We start from the raw sequence: 23,494 nt of genomic DNA, 5'->3' as shown, positions 1-23,494 counted from the left end.
TAAAGAAACTACTGTGTTCCTATGCACATTCCACAGAAACCAGTTTGAATCTGACCCTTCACCATCACTATTTTTGGAGAGTGATAAACAGGGGTAACATCTCGGAGACAGTGCTATTTATCTAGCTCTTATAGAACTAGCCCACAGTCTGATACATACAAATACATAAATACTATAAAGGCCTCATAGAGCATCAAGCCAGAAAGACCTTGGCTTCAAATATATATTGAGCTTGAACAGAAGAGAGGTGTATGTGTGAGCATGCACACACATGCACAAAACTCTTCATTCATAAGATAGTTCTTCAACTGCTTATGCTCAGCATCAAGCACATGTGGCACAAACAGAACCAGTGAGCTCTGCTTCTGGCCCCCATTCCCCACTCAGGTAATCAATCACTCTAGGAACAGCAGGTGTTCTCTCAGGAGAAATCATGCACTGGTCCTAGGGGAAGAATAGAGAAGAGGAAGGGAGGGCTCCCAGAATTAATATGTAGCACTGAACTCATGACAGATGTATTTGCCAATGAAAAGTGAAGACAGCTTTAGTTATAATCCCTTTATGATCCAAAGTAGGCAGTCACACTATGTATTAAATGTGTATCTTTACCGGTGCCTGGGTGGCTCAGATGATTAAGCCTTTGGCCCAGGTCATGATCCCAGGATCCTAGGATCAAGTCCTGCATCAGACTTCCTGTTCAGTAGGAAGCCTGCTTCTCCCTCGCCTGCTTGTCATTCCCCCTGTTTGTACTCTCTCTCTCTCATGCTATCTCAAATAAATTAAGTTTTAAAAAATGTATCTTTACTATTAATGAGCTCATAACAATGTGAGGTGGTGGTGACTGATTGGCTATGGAGGTACTGGCTGTAAAACGAAGTAAATGAGAATAAGCAAAGCCCAGCCCCAATGTGAGAATGCTAGACTATGCAAGTCAGGAGCTTTAAGAAATCTGAGGTGAGGGCACCTGGGTGGCTCAGTCAGTTAAGCATCTGCCTTCAACTCAGGTCGTGATCGGGCATCTTAGGATCAGCAGGGAGTCTGCTTGTCTCTCTTCCCTGCTGCTCTTGCTCTCTCTCTCTCTCTCTCAAATAAAATCTTAAAAAAAAAAAAAAAAAAAAAAGAACGAGGTGAAAGGAATCCCTAGAAAATGAACACTCAGTGTACTCAAAATCTAGTTCCTTATCAGTAAAAGGACCAGACAGAAGAGAAATAAGCTTCAGTAAAAAGCTTTCTTCCCCCAGAGATTCATTAAAAAATTCAAGACTCATCCAAAGTCTATGTATTGAATAACTACTATGTTAAGTACTGTGGCAGACACTATCAGAGAGGAGATAAAAATGAAGGGAATTCCTGGGAGATCCACTATTTCAATTGTTCTTCATTCCCAAGACAAAAGAAACATTCTGGAGACTACCCTGCCCCTACCCTACGCTGTCTGAGAGGAGGCTGAGACACTAGACAAAGTCTTAACTCTAGAGAGTTGTTCAAATTTGCACATCCCTGAATGTTTTCCTAACAAGTAAATATATGTGTTTGAGTGTTCTATACAAAAACATAATAGAAGTAAAGTCCCTCAAATCTGAGCCCAAAACTTCTAGGCTAGAATCATGACACTGTGATGGTTGAGAATTACTAAGTCAGACAAGATGGGTGGCAAGTTCAACAACTGCCAGAGCTACTTGCAACGCCAAGACAAGCATGCCCTAGGATAGCAGGCTTCTGCCAATGCGCTCCCCCTCTTGGAGACTCAGAAGAGCAAAGTCCTCTGTTCACATAACATCACGGCTGCCAGCCCTAAGCCCCCACTGCAGCATGCTTCCTCCTCTTCCTCCTCCACTGTTCCTGCACCTCCCATCCCTACCTCAGCTTTTCCTAGAAGTGGTTCCAGCTGCTGAGAGAATGCTGTCTCTTTAACACAATGCATCACTTTCTCAGAAAAAGAGAAAGAATAGAAAAGGCAAATCTAGAGAGACAGAGAGTAGGTAAGTGGTTGTTTGGGGCTGGGGTTGGAATGGACAGTGATGCTAAGTGCACATGTGACTTCTTTCTGGAGTAATGGAAATGTTCTAAAATTGGATTGCAGTGATGGCTACACAATTCTGTAAATACATTAACCATCACTGAATCAGACACTTAAAACTATTGAGTTTTATGGTATGTAAATTTTACCCCAATTACAGCTGTTGATGAAAAAAATGTATTAACTGCGTTTAACATTAAGCCATGAGTATGTCTACCCAAAGGTGGAAAAATACAGCTTTGCTGAAAATGCAGAAACATGAGCAAATGAATTACAAGTTTTTCAGAATTCCTTCAACTTTAATTATGGGGGTCAAATTAGGCAACCACTGAGGATAAAATGCAGTCCTCAGGAGTAATTGCAATGCTGTTTGTAAAGTGGACATGATAAGAGCTACTTTGTCATCAGGGCAAGTGGTCTTCAGATGTCGTCAAATTCGTTATTCCTCGATTGCCAGTCTCTTGCCCTTCAAAGACAGGATACCTGGCCTCTACATCGGCCCATGTGATGCTGCCATTGGCCAGATCACAGACCACACTGGGCAGTTCAGAGACCTGGGGGAAAGGAAAGAGAATTGCAAGAATCAACAAACTTAATTAGACTGCCAAAAAGAAGAGTCACTCTGAACTCAGGAGACCTTCTAGAGAGCCAAATCAGTGTGTAAATGATGACAAGATCCCTCTGTAAACTGGTCCCCACAGAATGTTTCCCATCATTCCTACTGAAGCCTCCTTACTTACTTATACTCACCTCTTTCCCAGTCCTGCGGTCATGCTTTACCTCCAGCCCAAAATATCTACCAGCTGCCCTGGATAACTTAATTCTCCCGCAAAGCCCCTCCTAGTTATTCTAAATCTCTGTCACCTGAAGCTACTTCATGTGTGTTAAACTTTAACTCTTAGAAGAGGAGCTGGTCAAGTAACATGAGTGAGGGAAAGCTGGCAAACTGGAGAGCCCTGAGCAAGGGGGCCAGCTGTTCCTTAGCCATAACCAAATACTGGTTACTACACAGCAGCAATTCTTAAACTTGTATCATAATCATCCAGAGGTCTTGCTGAAACAGTCATGTCATGCCCACCCTCATGGGTCTCTAACCTCCCACCCACCTCTGTTTCTCATTCAGTAGGTGAAGATTTTGCTTGTTGACAAAACCCCAGGTGATATGAATGCTGCTGGTTCAGGGACCACACTCTGAGAATCACTATCAAGTGGGTATGTAGGTTCAGAGTAGCCAGATCTGGGTTTGTAAAAAGAAAAACCAGAAATCTTTGACTTCCAAATTAGAATATAGACTCCTTTGGGAAAAAAAGCATTCTTTCACTTCTGTTTTCCTATTATTAACTCTCTGTAGAAAGCTGAGCACATAACAGGCACTCTAAAACCTCTGCTCAAAATTAATAAATTAGTCAGGCAGTTGTCAATTAAAGTGGGTGTTCTTTCCTTTCCCATCTCCATTAACCCTTCCCATTAAGTAAAATTACTGAAACATTATTGGCTATTTTGAATGGATTAATAGGAAAAGCTTATACATACATATGTATACATTTGTATAGAAATATAAAGATAAATATGTCTAAGCCCACCAAAGCCTGCCAATAAAACTATGGCAGCAACCACTCGGGATTGTATTTCTCTTACCCAAGTAAACAAACAGCTATATAAAAGCAAACTGCTGGAGAATGAGCCCAGAGTGAGCCAAATGGTTATAAAACATTAGATAACTGTTAACGGGTATTTTCGTAATTAAACCAAGGGGATTTGGGAATCTGTGCTCTGATATCAGCCTATGATTAAAATTCAAAAGGGGAAAAAAAGGGAGGGTGCATACAAACAACAAAATCCGGGTCAAGTCAGAAGGAACCAGTAGACATTTCTAAGACTAAAAATGCTAAAGAAAACGCCAACCACCTCTGCTCTAATTTGCCGCATAGAGTCTCGGTCCCGCAGGGTTGCTGTGTGAGGGGTCTTGTTCACTGTATCGAAGTCAATGGTGATGCCAAAAGCCACGCCAATCTCATCAGTCCTGGCATAGCGTCTTCCAATAGACCCAGAGGAGTCGTCTACTTTATGAGAGACGCCGTTCCTGGTCAGGGCTTCCGCTATCCAAAACAAATTAAGTAAATTTAAAATAAAAAATGGAGAAAGTCCCAATGTCATTTAAATATTGTCACACAAGCTCAGGAAATTTGTAAAAGGGACTGAGACAAGAGAGCAATAAGTAACAACTGCAAAAGAAAGAAATACCCCCAAAGTTTACTAAGTGCCTTGCTGGAGTCCAACCCTTCACTCCTACTACCATCTCACATAGGAGAATGAGTATCACACCAAGAGTCAAGGCCGGAAGGCCCTGTCCAGACTCCCTCGCCTCTACTTGCATGACTCCAAGCAACTCAATGAACATCTCCCATTTCCCGATTCTGAAATAAGTGGGCCCCACCACACGACCACTAGGAGCCTGTTCAGTGCTGTGGGAACAGTGGATGTAGATCTACCAGGGTTGTTAACACTCTACTAGGATTCCCCCAATGAGGGGAGCAGTGCCAAGGTCAAGAGGAGAAGTGAGGATACTTCAAATCTGACCCTTGGTTCCTATCTTTGACTAATTCAAATGCCAGGAGAAAACATTCTGAACAAGCATACTCTCTCTTTTAGAAGTAAGAGCAGAGGCTAAAATCACTTAGATTTATTCTTTATTTAATATGTATTTCTATTGAAAAAAAAGATACATTTCCTAAAATTCAGATTCAGTCTACTTGACAGTGTTCCCCTGGAGATTATTACCCAATTGGATTTGCTTACATAATTCCTTGACAAATGGCATGAACTCCTGGTTTTGACTCAGTGGCAGGACCGAACACTTGAATGGAGCTACTACAGCAGGGAAACTGAAGAACTGCATGTTTTTAAAAAGAAAGAAATCCAAAGGTGTTAGTTTATAAACATCTAAACATTATGTCCAAACTGTATTATCAAAATACCAAAACACATGATATGAAAAGCAGAGTAACAAAAGAGAAGAAACAAGATAATCAGGACCAGAAGGATCTGGTTTTCAGCTCTAAATTCAAACTGCCTTAGTGAACTCTGGATCTTAGTCTCTCCATCTAAAAGCAGGTACCTACCATCTGCTCTTACTTCACACGTCTGCTGTAAAAAGCTGAATGATGTGAAAGCATTCAGAAAGCTACCATATAAGATGGTCATTTTCTGGTACCACTTTAAGCCTTACGTCTTTCTATGGAGACTGCTAAAGACCCTCTCTCCAAATCACCAAATAATAGGTGGCAATGCCAAAAAACAAAATCCCATTCTGTCCTTTAAGAAATTCAGCATAGCTGAAGGATCTGTGAGTCTTAGTGACCAGGTAAAATAGAAAAACTTAAATAATTTGCAAATGCATATCCAAATAGTATGAAACAAAAAGAGATGCTTTATATACCTGCATTGAAAAGTACAACCCATCTAAACTGCTCCTGAAATAGGTTTCAGAGTTACTCAGAAATAAAAAATCAAAGGTACTCTGTGGAAGGCAAACTAGTCTTCCACTTGGAGTTAGAAATAAAAGTTGAAGCCAGTTTTTAAATAATATTTGTATAAAAGGTCCACAGGAAGGCAAGAATATAGAACTCAGAATGACAAAGTCCCATAAAAATCACTGACATGGGTTCTAGCTGAGTCCCTCAAAAGCCTCATTAGCCTTAAATGCCAAGCAATGGTGACTACCCACTGTGAGTAAGCCCTAGAGTCCATGGCTTCCTGAATCATACAACATTCAGAATTCCACTCCTCTCTTCTATTTGGTGAGAGAGAAGCGAGGACCTACCTTTATAGAAAAATAAATTTTTTTAAATCTCACTGACAATGTTTTTATACCAAATTTATAGGAAAATGGATTAAGGGACTAGGTAATAAAAATTTAGAAGCATTTTTTGGCTTCCAAGAGCCTAATCAAATTTCTCTTCATGAGGGTAATCTCTATACGATTCATAAAACACTGTCACTAATTTATTCTTGATTAGGCCTTATAAAATCTCTATTAACATTCCAGTTATATCAATATTGTTAGATTCAAAGAAACAGCTAAAAGATTTTTAAAAGACCTTTTTATTAGAAAAATAAATAGAAAAGGCTCGAAGCAAACTTGGTATCTAAAAAGAATACTTTCAGTATGCTGCCATTCCTCAGGAATAACCATGCCTATATTTATTTACATGTTTGGTGTCTAGACCAGGTTCTTACTGTCTGTTGAATGAATGAGGAGCTTATTCCTTAAATGTCAGGAAATAAAGATGCAATTAGGGTAGAGAATAAAACAGTAAGTTTATTAGCTACATTATTACCAAGAGTATATCAGATTTTTTAAAATACTGGCACCAAGAACGTATCAGTCTATTCTTCAAGGTTAAATGTCCTAGAAAGATCTACAGAGTTGATGTCTCACATCATATACACTCATCTGTAGAATGGTTGTGCAGATAAGAATGTTTCATTCACTTAATTTGGCGTATACAACCTCTCCACTCTAGCCAGTCTTCTGATTTTCCTGGAAATCTGTGCCTATAAATTAAAGGAGTATAATTTCTGCAGGCAGTGGCAAAGTGTGAAAGGTAGAATAAGGCACAGTGAAGAGATAAAGTGGAAGGCAAGGAGCAGTGAGTCAGACGCATCAGAGCCAAAAAAAAAACAGCTTGTGGGAGTTAATGAAGACTTCTTAGAAACATTTATCTTTAGCAGTGCTTGAATGCTAGGAAAGGCTATACTCCAAGTACTACTGCCCAATTTACTATCTGTCGATCTCTCACTTGGAATTCTTATAAGAAAAAAATATAGATCCTTGGGCTCAGTCCTGTGAATCAGTATCTTTGGACCAAAACGTTTACCCCTAAAGTCCTCGAATTTTATGTAGTCTGAGAAAGTTCCCTTTAATGCTTCCTCTTCCTCCCAATTTTCTGAAAACATGAGTATATCCAGAAAGTGCCAGTATCTTTCATTGAGGCAATACAGATAGTAGTATGTTCTGTCTCAGATAAAGAGCACCAGGCAACTGCATCTAGAATAATCTACATATCCCAAAGCTCAAATGAGCTAACATAAGAATGTAAACAGCAAAGGAGAGAGGAGTGTTCACACCAGTAGCGCGTAGTAACTAACCAATCACTAACCAATCATTTCAGAGCCTTACTAATAATGTACTTCAGTAAATTTCATTCCCTGACACTATGAGAGAATAGCACAATATCCAAGACAACTTACTGTTCTCTGCTCATCTCCCTCACGCACATGGAATGTATGTTCAAATACCGTATACATGATCCTGCCCAGTCCAAAGGAGGGTTCAATTACATTCGGAACAACCTCTTCCACTGAAAAAAAGATAGAAATCCAATTAACACGTTCTCTCAAACTCTACATAATGCATTGTGGGTCCTCTTTCAACAACTTATTAACACTAAAAATATTTCTACTCTTTTTTTTTTTTTAAGATTTTATTTATTTATTCATGAGAGAGAGAGGCAGAGACACAGCCAGAGGGAGAAGCAGGCTCCATGCAGGGAGCCCAACGTGGGACTCAATCCCGGGTCTCCAGGGTCAGGCCCTGGGCTGAAGGTAGCGCTAAACTGCTGAGCCACCCAGGCTGCCCCAAAGATCTCTGCTCTGCATGGACTTGATTGATCCTGTACATCAGGACAAAGAAGTGAGAACATTCCTTAAAACTATCTGATAGGAAACATGATGCCTTTAAAGAGAAAGTTGGAGTGAAAAGATTTTTCATCAAATGTTTGTTTATACAACATAAAAATGAAACAAGGTAGCAGAGCATTCCTTCCATAGTAGACCACATAATGTTATGTATACCAAGTATACCACAGTAGGTAAGCTGTGAGCAGCAACAGCCAGTCCATCATCTGCCTTGCCTTGCAGAAAGCATTAAACCTCTCAAGATTTTATAACACTTTGCTAGAACCAAAAATCTACCACCACAGCTGGCCAAATTAACAAAAACAATTCCTATACACAATAAATATCACATGCTTTGTGTTTAACTTTTTATCTTGCTATCCTGATGAGAACTCTTTAAGAGAGCCAAATTACTGCCATTGTACTTCCAAGGTTCTGGGGTCAAGAGGCCCTCAGAGAGGAGTTTGCTCGGGGATCTGCACTCAATCAAAGAAATTTACCAGAGGCCTCACAGAGGAGAGGCTCCACCTCTGGTACACACAGGAAATGTATTAATTATTACTTATTATTTGGAAAGGAAGGAGTGCTAAGCACTAGGTCTAAGGTAACTAAAATGATTTAACTTTGGACAGTTTGTTTCAAGGGAAATGAGATAAGTAGAATAAAAAATTCACATATGTGGAAGAAAAGAGCGGCCGTTTCCTTTGTCTGTGATATAGAGTAAGAATAACATCTTAAAAATAGGGATCCCTGGGTGGCTCAGCGGTTTAGAGCCTGCCTTTGGCCCAGGGCGCGATCCTGGAGACCCAGGGTTGAGTCCCACGTCAGGCTCCCTGCATGGAGCCTGCTTCTCCCTCTGCCTGTGTCTCTCTCTGCCTCTCTCTCTCTATCATGAATAAATAAATAAAATCTTTTAAAAAAGGAAAAAAAAAATCTTTTTTTTTTTTTTGGAAAAAAAAAATCTTAAAAAATACAACCAAGGCATCCTCTGCCCATCCTTTTGGGTCACCCAAGCAACGGTGAAGTACAGTTCTGAACCAGCTGTCAGGATGGTGGTTAAAAGCCCCAGAGAGGGGCATTGGAGTGGCTCAGTGGTTGAGCGTCTACCTTTGGCTCAGGTCATGATCCCAGGGTCCTGGGATTGAGTCCTGCATCAGGATCCCTGCAGGGAGCCTGCTTCTCCCTCTGCATATGTCTCTGCATCTCTTTCTGTGTCTCTCATGAATAAATAAATAAAATCTTAAAAAAAAAAAAAAGCCCCAGAGCAAGAAGGATCCCCTTGCTTACTCTGATCACTGCTCAAATTGTTTTTTACAGCTCCCTGAAGCCTGGCTATAGGGCAGACCAAAAACAAACAGAAAAGTAGGCATGGTCTCTCCATGAGCAGTAGCTTCTCAAATACCCACCTACTACCCCCAGTTTCCAGAAGCTTCCAGCCAGTCACAGTTAACCATAAGCATCCTCTGTATATTCCCTGAAACACTCATGTTCCAATTCATGTAATTTGTTCTTCAAAAAATAATCACCTCCTTATCTTTTAAAAAAAGCATGAAAGATCACTAATCTAAATGACTTTTTAACAGATTAATTTGCCACAAAAGACAGAAGGGGTGAGTTCTCTCCTTTGCTTAAAAAACAAAAGGACATTTCCTTAAAATGGAAAGAAAAAAAAAAAAGATGGTTTTAATTACAGAGATATTCTTCATATGTACTTAGGGCCACAGGAAATATAAAGATGGCATTATGAACTGTCTTTCAGTATTAAATACAATTAAGTTTTTAAAAAGGCAGAAGATAATGCCTTAAACATATTCATAAAATTTAGAGTTGTGGCACTGAAGATTTATTTTTCTTCTTCAAATTTTCTGTAAAATGGTTATGTCATTAAAAAAAAAAAAAAACTTTAAGGAGTAATGACCTTTTGTGTTAGTTTCTTAATTATTTTTACAAACTTACCATGTAGTGTTTTCTGGAATCTCTTCACGCTGACCATGTCTTTTGTTAACTGAAATGTTTTCCCCTCAGTTTCAACAGTGAATTCCCTACAAAGAAAAACACATATCAGTGAAACATGCATCCCTATGCCTTAATTTATTTATTTATTTTTTTAAAATAGTTTGTTTTTATTTTTTTTTTTTATTTATGATAGTCACAGAGAAAGAGAGAGAGAGAGAGAGAGGCAGAGACATAGGCAGAGGGAGAAGCAGGCTCCATGCACTGGAAGCCCGACGTGGGATTCGATCCCGCGTCTCCAGGATCGCGCCCTGGGCCAAAGGCAGGCGCCAAACCGCTGCGCCACCCAGGGATCCCCCTATGCCTTAATTTAAAGGATTTTTTTTACCAAATGCTAAACTGTTTTCATTTTAAGTGTAATACAGCTTGGTCAATATTTTTATCCGGATAAAAATAGCTGAAGTCAAATTTAAATTATTTGGAACACCAAATTAAGTATTATAAGGAACACTAAATTAAATATTATTTTAACAATGACATCAAACAGTATTCTGGGAAGCACCCAAAAATGTGACTAGTTTTATAAAGTTCCACAAGTGTCTCAATGATTAATTCCTTTGGTTTTGAGATCAAAGTACAGTCGAAACCACTTTTTAAAAAAATTCAGTTTTAGAATAATTAACATAAATTTGTCAGAAACCGGTCTGCTGGCAAAAGGATCACCGTTTTCATTACTGTTCTAACAAATGTAAAAATGACCAGCTTGTCATCTTATAGAAAGTAATCTTAAAATCCCCAGACTAATTCAATGTAATTTGACACCTACATTGATAAAGAGCAGCTTGCAGAAGTTTAATGATTTGGGTTGATATGTCAATATAAAACATTATCCCTCTGAAAATCACGGACTATATTATGCTCATACCCTGAGATATGCCCATTTCATTTGTAAGATTCACTTTTATCAAGTGCTTCATGTAATACCTGTATTTCAGTTTAGGAAGTATTTCCTTACGTTTTGATCTGTTTGGATTTGTCTTGGCTCACAAGCAGCTCAGTACCAGGAAAAGAGAGCCCTCGTGTGGTTGTCTTTAAGCTGTGTAGCTGGTACACTGCACTGCATTTTGCTAGTTTCTAGCACTGATAAGCTTGTGCATCATGAATGGTTCTCACTGATTCTGTCTATTTTTACTATTTTGTCTGAGGTTGTAAAGGCATTAAAATTTACATAAACATTTTCATATATATTCTGTGAGTACAGTTTTAGAGTAGGTAATAGTCATAAAAAAGCTAAAATCAGTGAAGAGACGTTATTTGAGAATAAAGGTTTTTGACAGATAATGATATCTAACTAGTGCTCTAACTTGCCCATTTTAATGAGATTTGATGTTGTTTTTAGCATAAATAGATGTTAATTCTGGGAGACCAGAATGCTTTAAAATTTTCCTACTTAAATGGTTGATTGTATCTTCAACTTGTTACAAACTTTCATATCACAGAAGTTCTTCTGACAAATGTATGTGCACATGCAACCATCACGCTCCATTTCAATCTTCTTCATTCCCAAACAGACGTGCTTTCTTCCACTATAACCGAAACTCATCTTTCCTAGTTTTACATATAATCTTTTCTGTCAGACTTCTTTCATTTTGGCCAGATATGAAGTACTTCATGGTTAGCAGGCCATATGCAGTCTCTCCCATGTTGTCTTTTTAAATAACACTTTGAAAACGCAAACCTCAGTTAGAGGGCTATTCAAAAATACAACATAAAAGACTTTATACGTGCACTTAAAAAACTATACTCTTCGGCTATTAGATATTTTTTAAATAGCAATTAAGTTGGTTATAAATTTATACCTTCAAACTCCTATCATTTTGTTTTGTCGGCTTACTCTACCAATTACTGAGAAGGGTGTAGACATCTCTGACTACAATTGTGGATTTGTTTATATTTCCTTCCAGTTCTGTCAAGTTTGCTTTATAGACTGAGGCTGTTTTTAGTTGCATAGTTAGAATATGCCTTCTTGATGAACTGATTTTTTTAAAAGACTTTTATTTGAGAGAGAGAGCGAGCAAACGAGCAAGCACACAAGAGGGGCAGAGGGAGAGGTAGAAGCAGACTTCCCACGGAGCAAGGAAGCTGAGCCAATGTGGGGCTCAATCCCAGGACTCCGGGATCATGACCCAAGCAGAAGGCAGATGCTTAACTGAGCCACCCGGGTGCTCCTGAGCTGATCCCTTTAACATTAGGAAATGCAACCCTTGTCCCTAGCAATTTCCCTTGTTCTGAAGTTGACTTTGATATTAATACAGCCACTCCTATTAATTAATGTAACACTCATCACTCATTTGTATGGGAAATATTTTTTGATTCTTTTACACTTAAACCTCTTTGTGTATTACAATTACAGTCAATTTCCTGTAAACAGCACTTAATTTGGTCTTGATTTTTTTAACTAGTCTGACAATTGATGGCTATTAATTCAAGTGTTTAAATAATTGTATTTAGGGCAGCCCCAGCGGCACCGCCTGCAGCCCAGGGTGTGATCCTGGAGACCCTGGATCCAGTCCCACATCAGGCTCTCTGTATGATGCCTGCTTCTCCCTCTGCCTATGTCTCTGCCTCTCTCTCTCTCTCTCTCTGTCTCTATGAATAAATAAATAAAATCTTTAAAATAAATAAATAAATTAAATAAATAAATAAATAAATAAATGCATTTAATATAATTATTGACACTACTGAGTTTAAATCTCCATCTCAGGAGTTACTTTCTATTTGTCTCATCTTTTCTTTGTGTTTTCCTTTCTCCTGTCTTCGTCTGCAGTTATTTTTTTATTATTCTATTTTATCTTCCTTATTGGTTTACTAGTTATAGCCCTTTGGTTTCCTTGTTTTTTCCAGGTAATTGCTCTGGAGTTTACTGTATGTACTTTTTCAAACTTATCATAGTTTATCCCCCCCCCCCCCCCCCCCGCAAAGAGTATCATGCCACTTCACATATAACGTATGCACCTTAGAACAGTATGCTCTCTCAATTCTTTGCTCTCATTCTCTGAGCTGCTGATGGTGTATGTTTTACTTCTAGAAGTTTCACAATACATTGTTAGTTGTTTTTGCTTTCGACAGTCTACCATCTCTTAAAGAAATTAAGAGATGTCATTTTAAAGAAATTAAAGAATATGTTATTTATATTCACCCACATATTTATCATTTCTTTGAGTAGCTAGATTTCCACATTTCTGCCTGAAGAACTTCTAACAATTCACCTAGTATAGGTCTGCTGGCAATGTATTCTCTCAGCTTTTATTTTATGAAAGTATTTTGCATGGTAGAGTTATTTTTGGTTGCTATGCACTTTAAAAGATCTCAATCTATTGTACCATGGCTTGCACGTTTTTTGACAAGAACTCTAATCATTATTCTTATCTTTGCTCCTTTTTATGTAATGAGTCCTTGTTCCCCTGGCTACTTTAAAAACTTTTCATTATTGGTTTTCAGCAATTCTTTTTAAAGATTTTATTTATTTATTCATTAGAGACAGAGAGAGAGAGAGAGACAGAGACAGAGACACAGGCAGAGACACAGGCAGAGGGAGAAGCAGGCTCCAAGCAAGGAGCCCAACGTGGGAGTTGATTCCAGGACTCCAGGATGAGGCCCAGGATTGAAGGCAGGTGCTAAACCGCTGAGCTACCCAGGGATCCTGGTTTTCAGCAATCTGATTCTAATGTACCTTTCAGGTGGTTTTCTTTGTGTTTATTCTGTTTGAGGTTGAACTTCTTGAATTGGCTTACAGGTGTTATTACATTCAGAAAATTTTGACCTATTCTATGTATCTTTGGATATTTTCTCCATATGTCCTCTGTGACTCCCAATTACACATGTTAGATTGCCTTATATTGATCCAAAGGACATTTTTTTCCCACTCCCTTTTTTTCTATGCTTCCCTTTGGATAGTTTCTATTGCTATGTCTTCAAATTCAATGATCTTCCTTCTGCAATGTTTAATCTGCTGTTATCCCAGTTGGTGCATTTTCATTTGCAATACTGCCTCTAAATTTCTGCTGGTTCTTTTTTTTTTTATATGTTTTAATTTGTTACTTCATATGTTCATGTTTTCCCTTACATCCTTAACCATATGAAGTACATTTATTACTGTTTTAACATGCTTGTGTGTTTATTCCATCACGTTCGTCACTTCCTGTTTCTTTTAACTGACCTCCTCAATACGGGTCAAATTTTTGTGCTTTTTCATATGTTTAGATTTTTTTAAGTAGGCTCCATGCCCAGCATGGAATCCAACATGGGGCTTGAACTCATGACCCTGAGATCAAGAGTCAGACACTTAACTGAGACACCCAGGCACCCCTGTTGAGAATTTTACTGTTTGTCAGACAGTAAATTTTACACTGTTTAGTGCTGGATTTTGTCATATTCTTTTATAAGAATACAATATATCTCTATTGTTTTTATAGTCACGCTTAAAATAATTAGAGACTACTCCAAAGCTCAAAAGAAGAACAACGACTGAAGAGACATGTCATTTTTAATTATTCTTCAGTCACTTCCTTAGACAAGTACTCTCCTCTAAGAAAGTTATCACAGAAAAAAAAATATTATGGTTCATTTCAAATCTATTTCCAGGCTGTAATGCCAAAATTTCAGCAAACTGCTGAGATTTAAATATAGCCAAGAGATAATACTTACCTGGAAAAAATTTCTAAAGAAACTGATCTCACCCTTTCCAAACCCGCACAGAGGATGTATCTAAGTGGAGCCCACATAAAAGCACAAATTTTAAATCTTACCCTTTTTCATTCAGTAGTTTCTCCATTTCTGTAATGTAACACTCATCACAAACAGCCAGGTACTCCAGCACCAGCTTTGCATCCTTCTTATACGCCTTACCAATTGCTCCCTTACTGGGTTCAAACTGAACAACATTGACAGTTTTGTATGAAGTAGTCAAGGAACCCAAAAATAGAGAATTGTCATGGTATTTTAGGAAACGATCTTGAGAACAATCCATCATCGAGTTAAAATGACTAGTTCTCTACTGGCATCCTAGATACTGTTTATAATGACTTCAAATGTAAGATTAAATAACTACTGACAAAATCATTCAGACAAACCTCACTCAAAATAAGTAAATGCTGTCAACAAAGACTTCTACAAAGTTACAGTGAGATAAAAGGGATATTATATCTAATCAGCAACATAACCCGAGACACAGCATAATTACCTCTGCTAACTATTGCTGATTTCTGAAATGTCCCAAACACAACAGGATCTACTTTCTGTCACTGGCCTAACCCTAAGATGAGCCTACAACATCACTGCCTGGTAAAGAATGGAAACTTCTACTTTGCTGATTTACAGATCAAGTGAGCTAAATTATTATGTCATCTACCATAGAATGGCACTTATCTTTTAGTAGAGAAAGGATTCACCAGGTGCCCTTTATTTAAAGAACATGTATGTAGGTAGGTACAGGTGTGGAGAAATGCATTGTGGAAATAGTTAAGAATAACTGGCCAACACTCAGAAAGATGTTCAGGGCACTCTTCTGAACATGCTTCTTTTAAAAACTGAATATTGAGTGAGTGTGCCAGATTACAAAAAAAGAGACTCAGAAAGGAGCAATAAGATGGGTAGAATAATAGGTTTAAATAAGTATTACTACAATATTCCAAACATCTCAATAGACTTGGACTTAACCACTTTCAGGATGTTTATACTTTAGTCCTAAGTTGCTGAAGTGACCAGAAAGGATATGGGCTCTTTCAGAGGTTTCTCAGCGACAAGTGGGACTTTGGTGGCTCGAGCATGACAAGAAAGGTCATAACAGGAACGATCAGCACATCCAACAATTTCAATCCAGCCCTAGGAAGACATAATACATAAAAGCACTTATTACTTATGATGGGTTCATTCATAGATGCATGCAGATTATAATTCAATTATAGTATCTCCACTCAACTTTTGTAAATGTTTAAAATGGGAATAGTTCTATACATTAGGCAGCTAATACCCTATAAAATATTATTCACACATGTACACAAAGTTGTCTTATTTTCTAGACTTATTTTGCCATATTGTGAATATGGGGGTAAGCTAATATATTCTAAGATTCAATTAAGGAAATAAAATGTGAACCTAGACAAAAACTAGTAGATGGCGTTTCAAATCTGTGACCATGATTCAAAATTAACCTGGCAAAAACCACCACTCCCTTTGGATGAAGCATCTATTGCATTCACAACTTGGCATCACCTGGTTGCGCTAAATACACACCTCAGTTGGCCATGAATAATGTGGGCTTTTGTGTTCAATTCTATTTCCTTCCCAACAAAAGAAATCTCAATAAAGAGCAGGTAACATTTAAGTCAGAATAAAACTTAACAGCATTACCACCACATAGATGTCAGGTTCCATTTCTCGTATGATACTTTTCAAAAGCACAATCTAAACTTTTTTCTCTCTTTTTTAAAGATTTTACTTATTTATTCATGAGAGACACACAGAGAGGTTGAGACACAGGCAGAGGGAGAAGCAGACTCCTCACAGGGAGCCCGATGTGGGACTTGATTTCCAGACGCCGGGATCATGCCCTGAGCCAAAGGCAGATGCTCAACCTCTGAGCCACCCAAGTGCCCCTAAATTGTTTTCAAAGACCTGTAAGAACCTGTTATTTGAGTAAGAATGAAAGAAATAAAAGGCTTATTTTAGTAGATATCTAGTTAGTCCTTCCCATGATTATTTGGATTTTGCCTTTGACCCAAAGAGTATGAAAAATTACAACTGTCACAACTACTAAGCTTTCCAAGCATGGTACCACATAGGGTGCATCGATGAAAGAGGGCAAATAAAAACCTCACAAGCTCAGAAACCCCAACACATAACAACAAAACAAGAATTAAAATTCAAGGCTAAAATCATGTACCTTGATCATCTAACATTCACTGAAGATGTTAGCATACTTATAAATTAAAAGGAAAAATTATAAAAACACGTCCAAGAATGGCAAACAACAACTCTGGAAGAGTGGTTACCCCTAAGGAAGAAGAGAAGGGTGGAACATTACCTAACTTTTTTTCCATTAAAAGAATAACATTATGGGGCAGCCCAGGTGGCTCAGCAGTTTAGCGCCACCTTCAGTCCAGGGCAGGATCCTGGAGACCCAGGCCTGAGTCCCATGTCAGGCTTCCTGCATGGAGCCTGCTTCTCCCTCTGCCTGTGTCTCTGCGTCTCTCATGAATAAATAAAGTCTTTTAAAAACAAACAAAAAGAATAACATATGAAGCACAGAGAAGTGTTCAAGTCCTTTTTCGAATGCATACACTGTCCAGTTTTATTCACCAGACACTGTTCTCTTGATGGAGTGCTTCAGATGGGGGAAGGAAGCTCTTTACCTGTTTCATTTCCCTGATTTAAATGAGTAAGAAACAATTCTCCTTTGTTCCCTTAGGCTGCGATGGAACAACTTTAACAGGGTTTTGGCATTTCATTTACTTCATAAAACATGCTCAGCAAACTGCACCAGTTGTTCACAGTTTGGTAAACTGTTAACAATTACAACATTTTATAAAGCAACTAGTTAAACTCACTATTGTGAGGACTTAAAATAATAAAAAGTCTTTAAAGGGACTTCTCCCCTCTCCTCAAAAATTCCTGCTATTTTTGAGCTTCTGGTTTTGTGTAGTTTTCTAGTGACCTTACATAAAATGCTGTAGCATAATCTCAATGCTGGGCCCACATTTTCTTTTTTATCAATTTTTTCTTTAATTAAAAAAAAAATTTACAACTGACATGAAACATCGTTAGTTTCAAGTATGCAATATAATGATTCAGTATTTGTATATATTGCAAAATGAGCACCATAAGTCCACTTAACATCCAGCACCATATGTGGTTACGGAACTTACGGCATTTACTCTCTTAGTAGCTTTCAAATATATAATACAGCATTATTAACTATAGTCATTGGGCTGTTCATCTCATCTCCAGGACTGAGGCATGGACTGGAGTCATTTCTGACTCCCATTACAGGACGATTTAGCCACAGCTCACCATGACACTCAGAAAGGATGAGCAGGAATGTAGTAGGTTCTATTAAAGCAACGTAGCACAATGGTTAGAAGCAAAAGCCTGGACGGAGACAGTCCTGGTTCATATCCCAGCTCTACCACTCACTGTGAGACTCAAGCAAATGTCTTACCTTCTCAGCACTTGTCTCCTCAGAAATAGGATCTAGGTTGAGGATTACATAAGATACTACATATGAAGCAATTTAAATGGTAAGCAGAACCCCTACCAATTATACAGGCTGAACGAACAAACAAATGAAATAAATAAAATGTAATCCAGGCCACATTCAGAATCTCAAATGAGATAGTAAGAATCTACACCTGCTTTAACCAAATTAGTGTCAAAGCAAACTAAGAAAGGGAACTGGTATGAAACAAAGAGAAAATAAATAATCTTTTCTCATACAACACAGAGTATTTTATTGGTTTGACTTGCAAATATGAAGAAATCCCAGAAAATCTAAAACAAGTGAAAAAATTAATAGTCATCTGTAATTAAAAAACTACTACTACTATCATTTTGGCATATATATATATATACATCAAGCCAGCCTGTGAGGAAAAGAAAGTAACAAGAAAAACTTAACAGACTATAGAAATTCCTTCCTAAATCCACAAAAGAAAAAGAATACATTTAAAGCAACATCAATAAGAGCCACTACAGATATTTGCATACCATTATGCATGTATACATGAGTGCATGTTTATAATGCATGTAAAGCCATCTAGAACAGGGGCTGAAAAGCCCATGGGGCTACATTTTAAAGAGTTGTAAAAAAGAACTGACAAAAATCTGCAAAGCCTAAAATATTTTTACTATATTTACTATAGAAAACAGTTGCTGATCTAAAAGAGACATGAACCACTTTTGGGAAGATGTATATAACTGAAGTTTCACTTTCTACATAATCTTCAGAATTACTTTTTGTTTTTATTTACAAAAATGAGTCCCTTTCTAAATGGCTGATTTTTAATTTTTAAAAGTGAATCTGTTAAAAGAAAGTCATTTTGAAAAGTAAAGAGTGAAACCAAGGGCATATAGGAATGAATGATTATTTTAAGTCATTGGGAAGCCTCTCTAGCATCAAATAAGGGAAATGCCAGAAGGCTCTCAGGCCCTTTGTTCCGATGCTACCTTATTCCTACTGCCACCAGGGCAGAAAGCATTTTCTACATCCAAATGTCTTTGTTTTTTTTTTCTTCTTTTTACTTTTAAAAAAAAAAAATGTTTATTTTTAGTAATCTCTATACCCAATATGGGACTCAAATTCAGGACTCTGAGATCAAGAGTCACACACTTTTCTGACTGAGCCAGCCAGGTGCCCCTCCTATGCCCAAATATCTGTCAATCTTAAGGTCCGGTATGAATGTTCATGTTTGGGAGGTGGGGGGTGGTAAGGTATTGCGAAGTGGTAGCCTGGAGGTCTTCTCTGAATTATTATTAAATACACAGAATTTGAGAAAAGGTAACTCCTAAACAAGAGATCATAATCTACTAGTCTATCGATAAAACCTAATAAAGAAGCTCTCTAAACGAAGAGTACCATGTCTGTCTTTACTCATCCCTACCACCATTTCCAACATTTGCTAGTGTCCTTGTCAGGAAGGAGGCTACCCCATCTTAGCTGCACCTGGGGATACTACCCAAAACACTGCCTATCCCAGGAATGTACACACCAGCACTGCCCCATCACTGACCATCCCCCCACCTTCGTCCTCTGTTTGTAAGTCTATAAAGGACTCTTGGGATGCAAAAATAACCCCTTCCTTCTTAGAAGGCAGGCAGCAACTGCTTTTTCTATTTTGCTTGGGAAAAGACCTCTTTTCTCTTTGTTCCACTCTGACATAAAGCACACAAAAAGCAATTTTGATATCCATGCTCCTAAGTTAACAGTGTGAAGATCATATGCTCAAAACCCTTCCATTCTCCTTACATAGGATGTTTTAGATTCGGCATCCCAACAGTCACAGGCATAGTGGGCCATCTCATTCTCCATGTGCTGGCGGAAGCGGAGCTTATCTGGAGATACTCCAACCTTCGTGAGGTAGAGGTAGATGCGGCCAATGAAGTAGCCTAATACTGAGTTGTTAATCACACCCTAAAAATCAATGAATAGACAAGTAAATAAGCAAGGAAACATGCAAGGACATAAAAAGGAAACAACACATTCTCTCAAAGGTCAATGTACCATTTTCAATTTACCCCTAATCTATTGAAAAACACAAGGTAAGCTAATTTATCCAGCTTTCAGAACAATCTCAAATACCCAGAATGTGATTGTGGCTATTTTTAAAGAAGTTACTCTCAAGTAAACTAACTGATAAGAAGTTATTCAACATCTTTCTGCCACACTCACTGGGTCAGCAAAATTTCAGCCCAATACTTCTTATCTTCTGAATATATAGTACTAAAACTGACATTCATAATAATGACCCTACAAAGAGAGAGAGGCAGATTTCTTTCTTCTGAACTAACAAAAAGTAGTAATACATGTTGAGAGGAGTTCAATGTATCCTCATCCACTGAAGTTTGTGCACCTCATACTGTATATGTCATTTTATGATTCCAGGACCAGAAGGATCTTAGAAATCATCGAGCCTCATCTCCAACCTGCTACAGGGCTCTCTTCTGCAAAATGGCTGGCAAGTCATAATCCAGCCTCCAGTGGAATATTTTCAGGAGCAGGAAGTTCATTGTTCCCTGGGGCAATTCATTCCATTCTCAGACAGCAGCTACTATTAGAAAGTTTCACTCACTCATTTCTCTAGACAAATGATTAGAGAAATTCTATTCTACGCAAGACTTAATCCCAACTGCTATGCGGAATACAGGAAAGATTAAAACCCAGAGGCCTTGCTTTCTAGGAGTCAAAATGTTTCCCCAAAAGTAATACATGTTGATAAAAGTTGGATTGACAGGGCACAGTTCAGACCAAGATCTTTTTTCCAAGTGATCTGCTAAATATTTTTTTCATGTTAGCTCCCTGGACTGCAAATTGGCATGTTTGGGTAATTTCTTCCCACTATATTAAAAAAAGCGGGGGGAGAGGGGCGCCTGGGTGGCCCAGCGGTTGAGTGTCTACCTTTGGCTCAGGGTTATGATCCTGGAGTCCTGGGATCAAGTCCTGCATCGGGCTCCCTGCAGGGACCCTGCTTCTCCCTCTGCCTATCTCTGTCTCTCATGAATAAATAAATAAAATATTTTTTAAAAATCTCCTCCCCCTATAATAATAGTGTAGGATAAATATGGTCTAAAAACAAATACTAGGGGATCACTGGGTGGCTCAGCAGTTCAGCGCCCGTCTTCGGCTCAGGGCCTGATCCTGGAGACCTGGGATCGAGTCCCACATTGGGCTCCTGGCATGGAGCCTGCTTCTCCCTCTGCCTGTGTCTCTGTCTCTCTGTCTCTGTCTCTCCTGAATAAAAAGAATAAAATCTTAAAATAAATAAATATAAAAACAAATAGGGATCCCTGGGTGGCACAGTGGTTTAGCGCCTGCCTTTGGCCCAGGGCGCGATCCTGGAGACCCGGGATCGAGTCCCACGTTGGGCTCCCGGTGCATGGAGCCTGCTTCTCCCTCTGCCTGTGTCTCTGCCTCTCTCTCTCTCTCTCTCTCTGTGACTATCATAAATAAAAAAACAAAAAAACAAATACTATATAAAAAATAAAATGATCACTAAAATAAATATTTTGTCATCCAGTACACAGAATTTGCTAAGAGCTGTAGGCCCTAATTAAGAATAATCTAAATGAAGTCACTGGTGGAATCTTACCTGATCAACAGCGTCTCCTAAGCGCATTTTTCGAGCAGATTGTCCGCTGACTTGGGCTTTTGCTGAATACAAATAAAGGTGGAGGTCTGCCACATTCTGAAACTTAGGATGTTCCTTCTCACTGGGATCTACAAAGTGCTCAATTTCTGCCATTGTGAATTCCCTGGAAGCAAAAACATAAGGGATAAAAAATAAACAAGACCCTTATTTTCAACTTTACTCTACAATGATATAGGCCCTCATACTACAGGAATCTCTTATCACCAAACAAGAAAATTGTTTCCTAAGGGAATGGTAAAAAAAAAAAAAAAAAAAAAAAAAAAAAGTTGGATTAAGTTTGTCTGGGTGGCTATCATTTTAAACATATTAATGAAAACTTTACAACTCACTTGAATAGTATTTTAAATAAATATAATACAATCAAGCATCCCTCAAATATTAACTCTTGTCTAATGACAAAGATTCTTTACTTGCCCAAATGTTAGTCTCCTGAACCTTTCCTTCTAGGCCCATCTATATACTTCCTTGTAAAATTCAGTTTTAGCAAGAACCCTAATAAGTTATTTTATTTTTAGATTTTATTTTTTATTTATTCATGATAGAGAGAGAGAGAGGCAGAGACACAGGCAGAGGGAGAAGCAGGCTCCACACTGGGAGCCTGACACAGGACTCGATCCCAGGACTCCAGGATCACGCCCTGAACCAAAGGCAGGGACTAAATCGCTGAGCCACCCAGAGATCCCGATAAGTTAGTTTAACTAGAAATCCCCTCCCACCCCCCCAACCCCACCAACCCCAGCTATGTGATCACCTCTGATATCTTTTTTGGGTCCGTCATCCTCCACCATCCCCTAGGTGGTATCTGATCACTCTGGCCTGTGTCCAGCAAGATCCTATTAGGTTGGTTTAGCCAGAAGCCCCCTTACCTTGGCCCTGATATTCCCTTTTAGTAATTTTCTAACCACTGACTCCACTCACCCTGAGCCTTGGCTATGAATCCTCTCTTGTCTATACTATATTCAAAATTGAGCCCTGTTCTATACCGATCTCTTTTCCCCTACTGCAATAGTGTTGAATAAAATCTGTTTCTACCACCTTAACTATTGTCCATCTGTTTTTCCTTCCATACTAGTCACAACAACAAAAGATTATTACTTTCAATGGAAAATAATTTTTATGGGCACCTGGGTGGCTTAGTTGGTTAAGAATCTGCCTTCAGTTCAGGTCATGATCCCAGGGTCCTGGGATCGAGCCCCAACATCAGGCTCTCTGCTCAGTGGAGAGCCTGCTTCTCCCTCTCCCTCTGTCCCTTCCTCATCCCTCCTGTGTTCTTTCTCTCGCTCGCTCTATCTCAAATAAATTTTTTTTAAATAAAGAAAATAATTTTTAAAGAAAAGCTTGATACAGTTTTTAAATATTAGGGAAACTTAAATGTTAGACACAAAAAAGAAATGACATACTGGATAGTGACTTCCAAATAAAATGATTTTCTTTTGTAGCACTAGCAAGTCTTTATAAATACATACTAAGTGAAGTTCCTGATATTTCCTTTTCAAAGAATGGGAAATTAAAAGTGAAGTGAAATTGTTCTTTAGAGCTTTTATAGTAGTTTGGTTTCTTACTTTTTATTGCTCTGAACAAGTAAATGACTGATAATGGCATCATACAGCTGGCTTCTTTAGAGTAACAGCTTTTTGAATAAAATGTTATTCAAGGCAGAGGACATAAGACATGAATTGAACAGGCTTGCATCAAGCTAACTGCATAATGATGAAATAAATATGCATATAGTAATGGTTTCCCAAAGAGATTTCTCTGAATGGCAATTAAGTAGCTATTGGGGGAAAAGTATTTTAAGTTAATTTTATGAGTCAAAATCAAATCTCTCTTCTTTTAACGCACTCCTCCACACACATTTACTAGTGCACTTTCATGATTATCTCAGATGTTTTAGAAGTAATGAAAAATTGCTTAAATGGAT

The 23,494-nt window shown here is 38.3% G+C and overlaps 1 protein-coding gene across 1 annotated transcript in view; it reads right to left on the bottom strand.

Moving 5' to 3' along the window:
* Positions 1-2,298: 2,298 nt before the first annotated feature.
* GARS1 (glycyl-tRNA synthetase 1) overlaps positions 2,299-23,494 on the bottom strand; it is a 45,451-nt gene continuing 24,255 nt past the window's right edge. Inside the window, exons 9-17 of the mRNA XM_041727903.1 lie at positions 21,514-21,676; positions 19,674-19,838; positions 15,428-15,535; positions 14,461-14,606; positions 9,656-9,741; positions 7,274-7,383; positions 4,820-4,913; positions 3,929-4,119; positions 2,299-2,574 (exon numbers count right to left, since the gene is read on the bottom strand). Coding sequence (XP_041583837.1) covers positions 2,425-2,574; positions 3,929-4,119; positions 4,820-4,913; positions 7,274-7,383; positions 9,656-9,741; positions 14,461-14,606; positions 15,428-15,535; positions 19,674-19,838; positions 21,514-21,676 — 1,213 coding nt within the window. The 3' untranslated portion in view covers positions 2,299-2,424. The remainder of the gene's footprint in view (positions 2,575-3,928; positions 4,120-4,819; positions 4,914-7,273; positions 7,384-9,655; positions 9,742-14,460; positions 14,607-15,427; positions 15,536-19,673; positions 19,839-21,513; positions 21,677-23,494) is intronic.

Source organism: Vulpes lagopus, chromosome 13 (genome assembly GCF_018345385.1).
Source record: "Vulpes lagopus strain Blue_001 chromosome 13, ASM1834538v1, whole genome shotgun sequence".
Lineage (NCBI taxonomy): Eukaryota > Metazoa > Chordata > Mammalia > Carnivora > Canidae > Vulpes > Vulpes lagopus.
The sequence above is the reverse complement of the archived record's forward strand: the minus strand, read 5'-3'. Positions and strand labels throughout refer to the sequence as shown.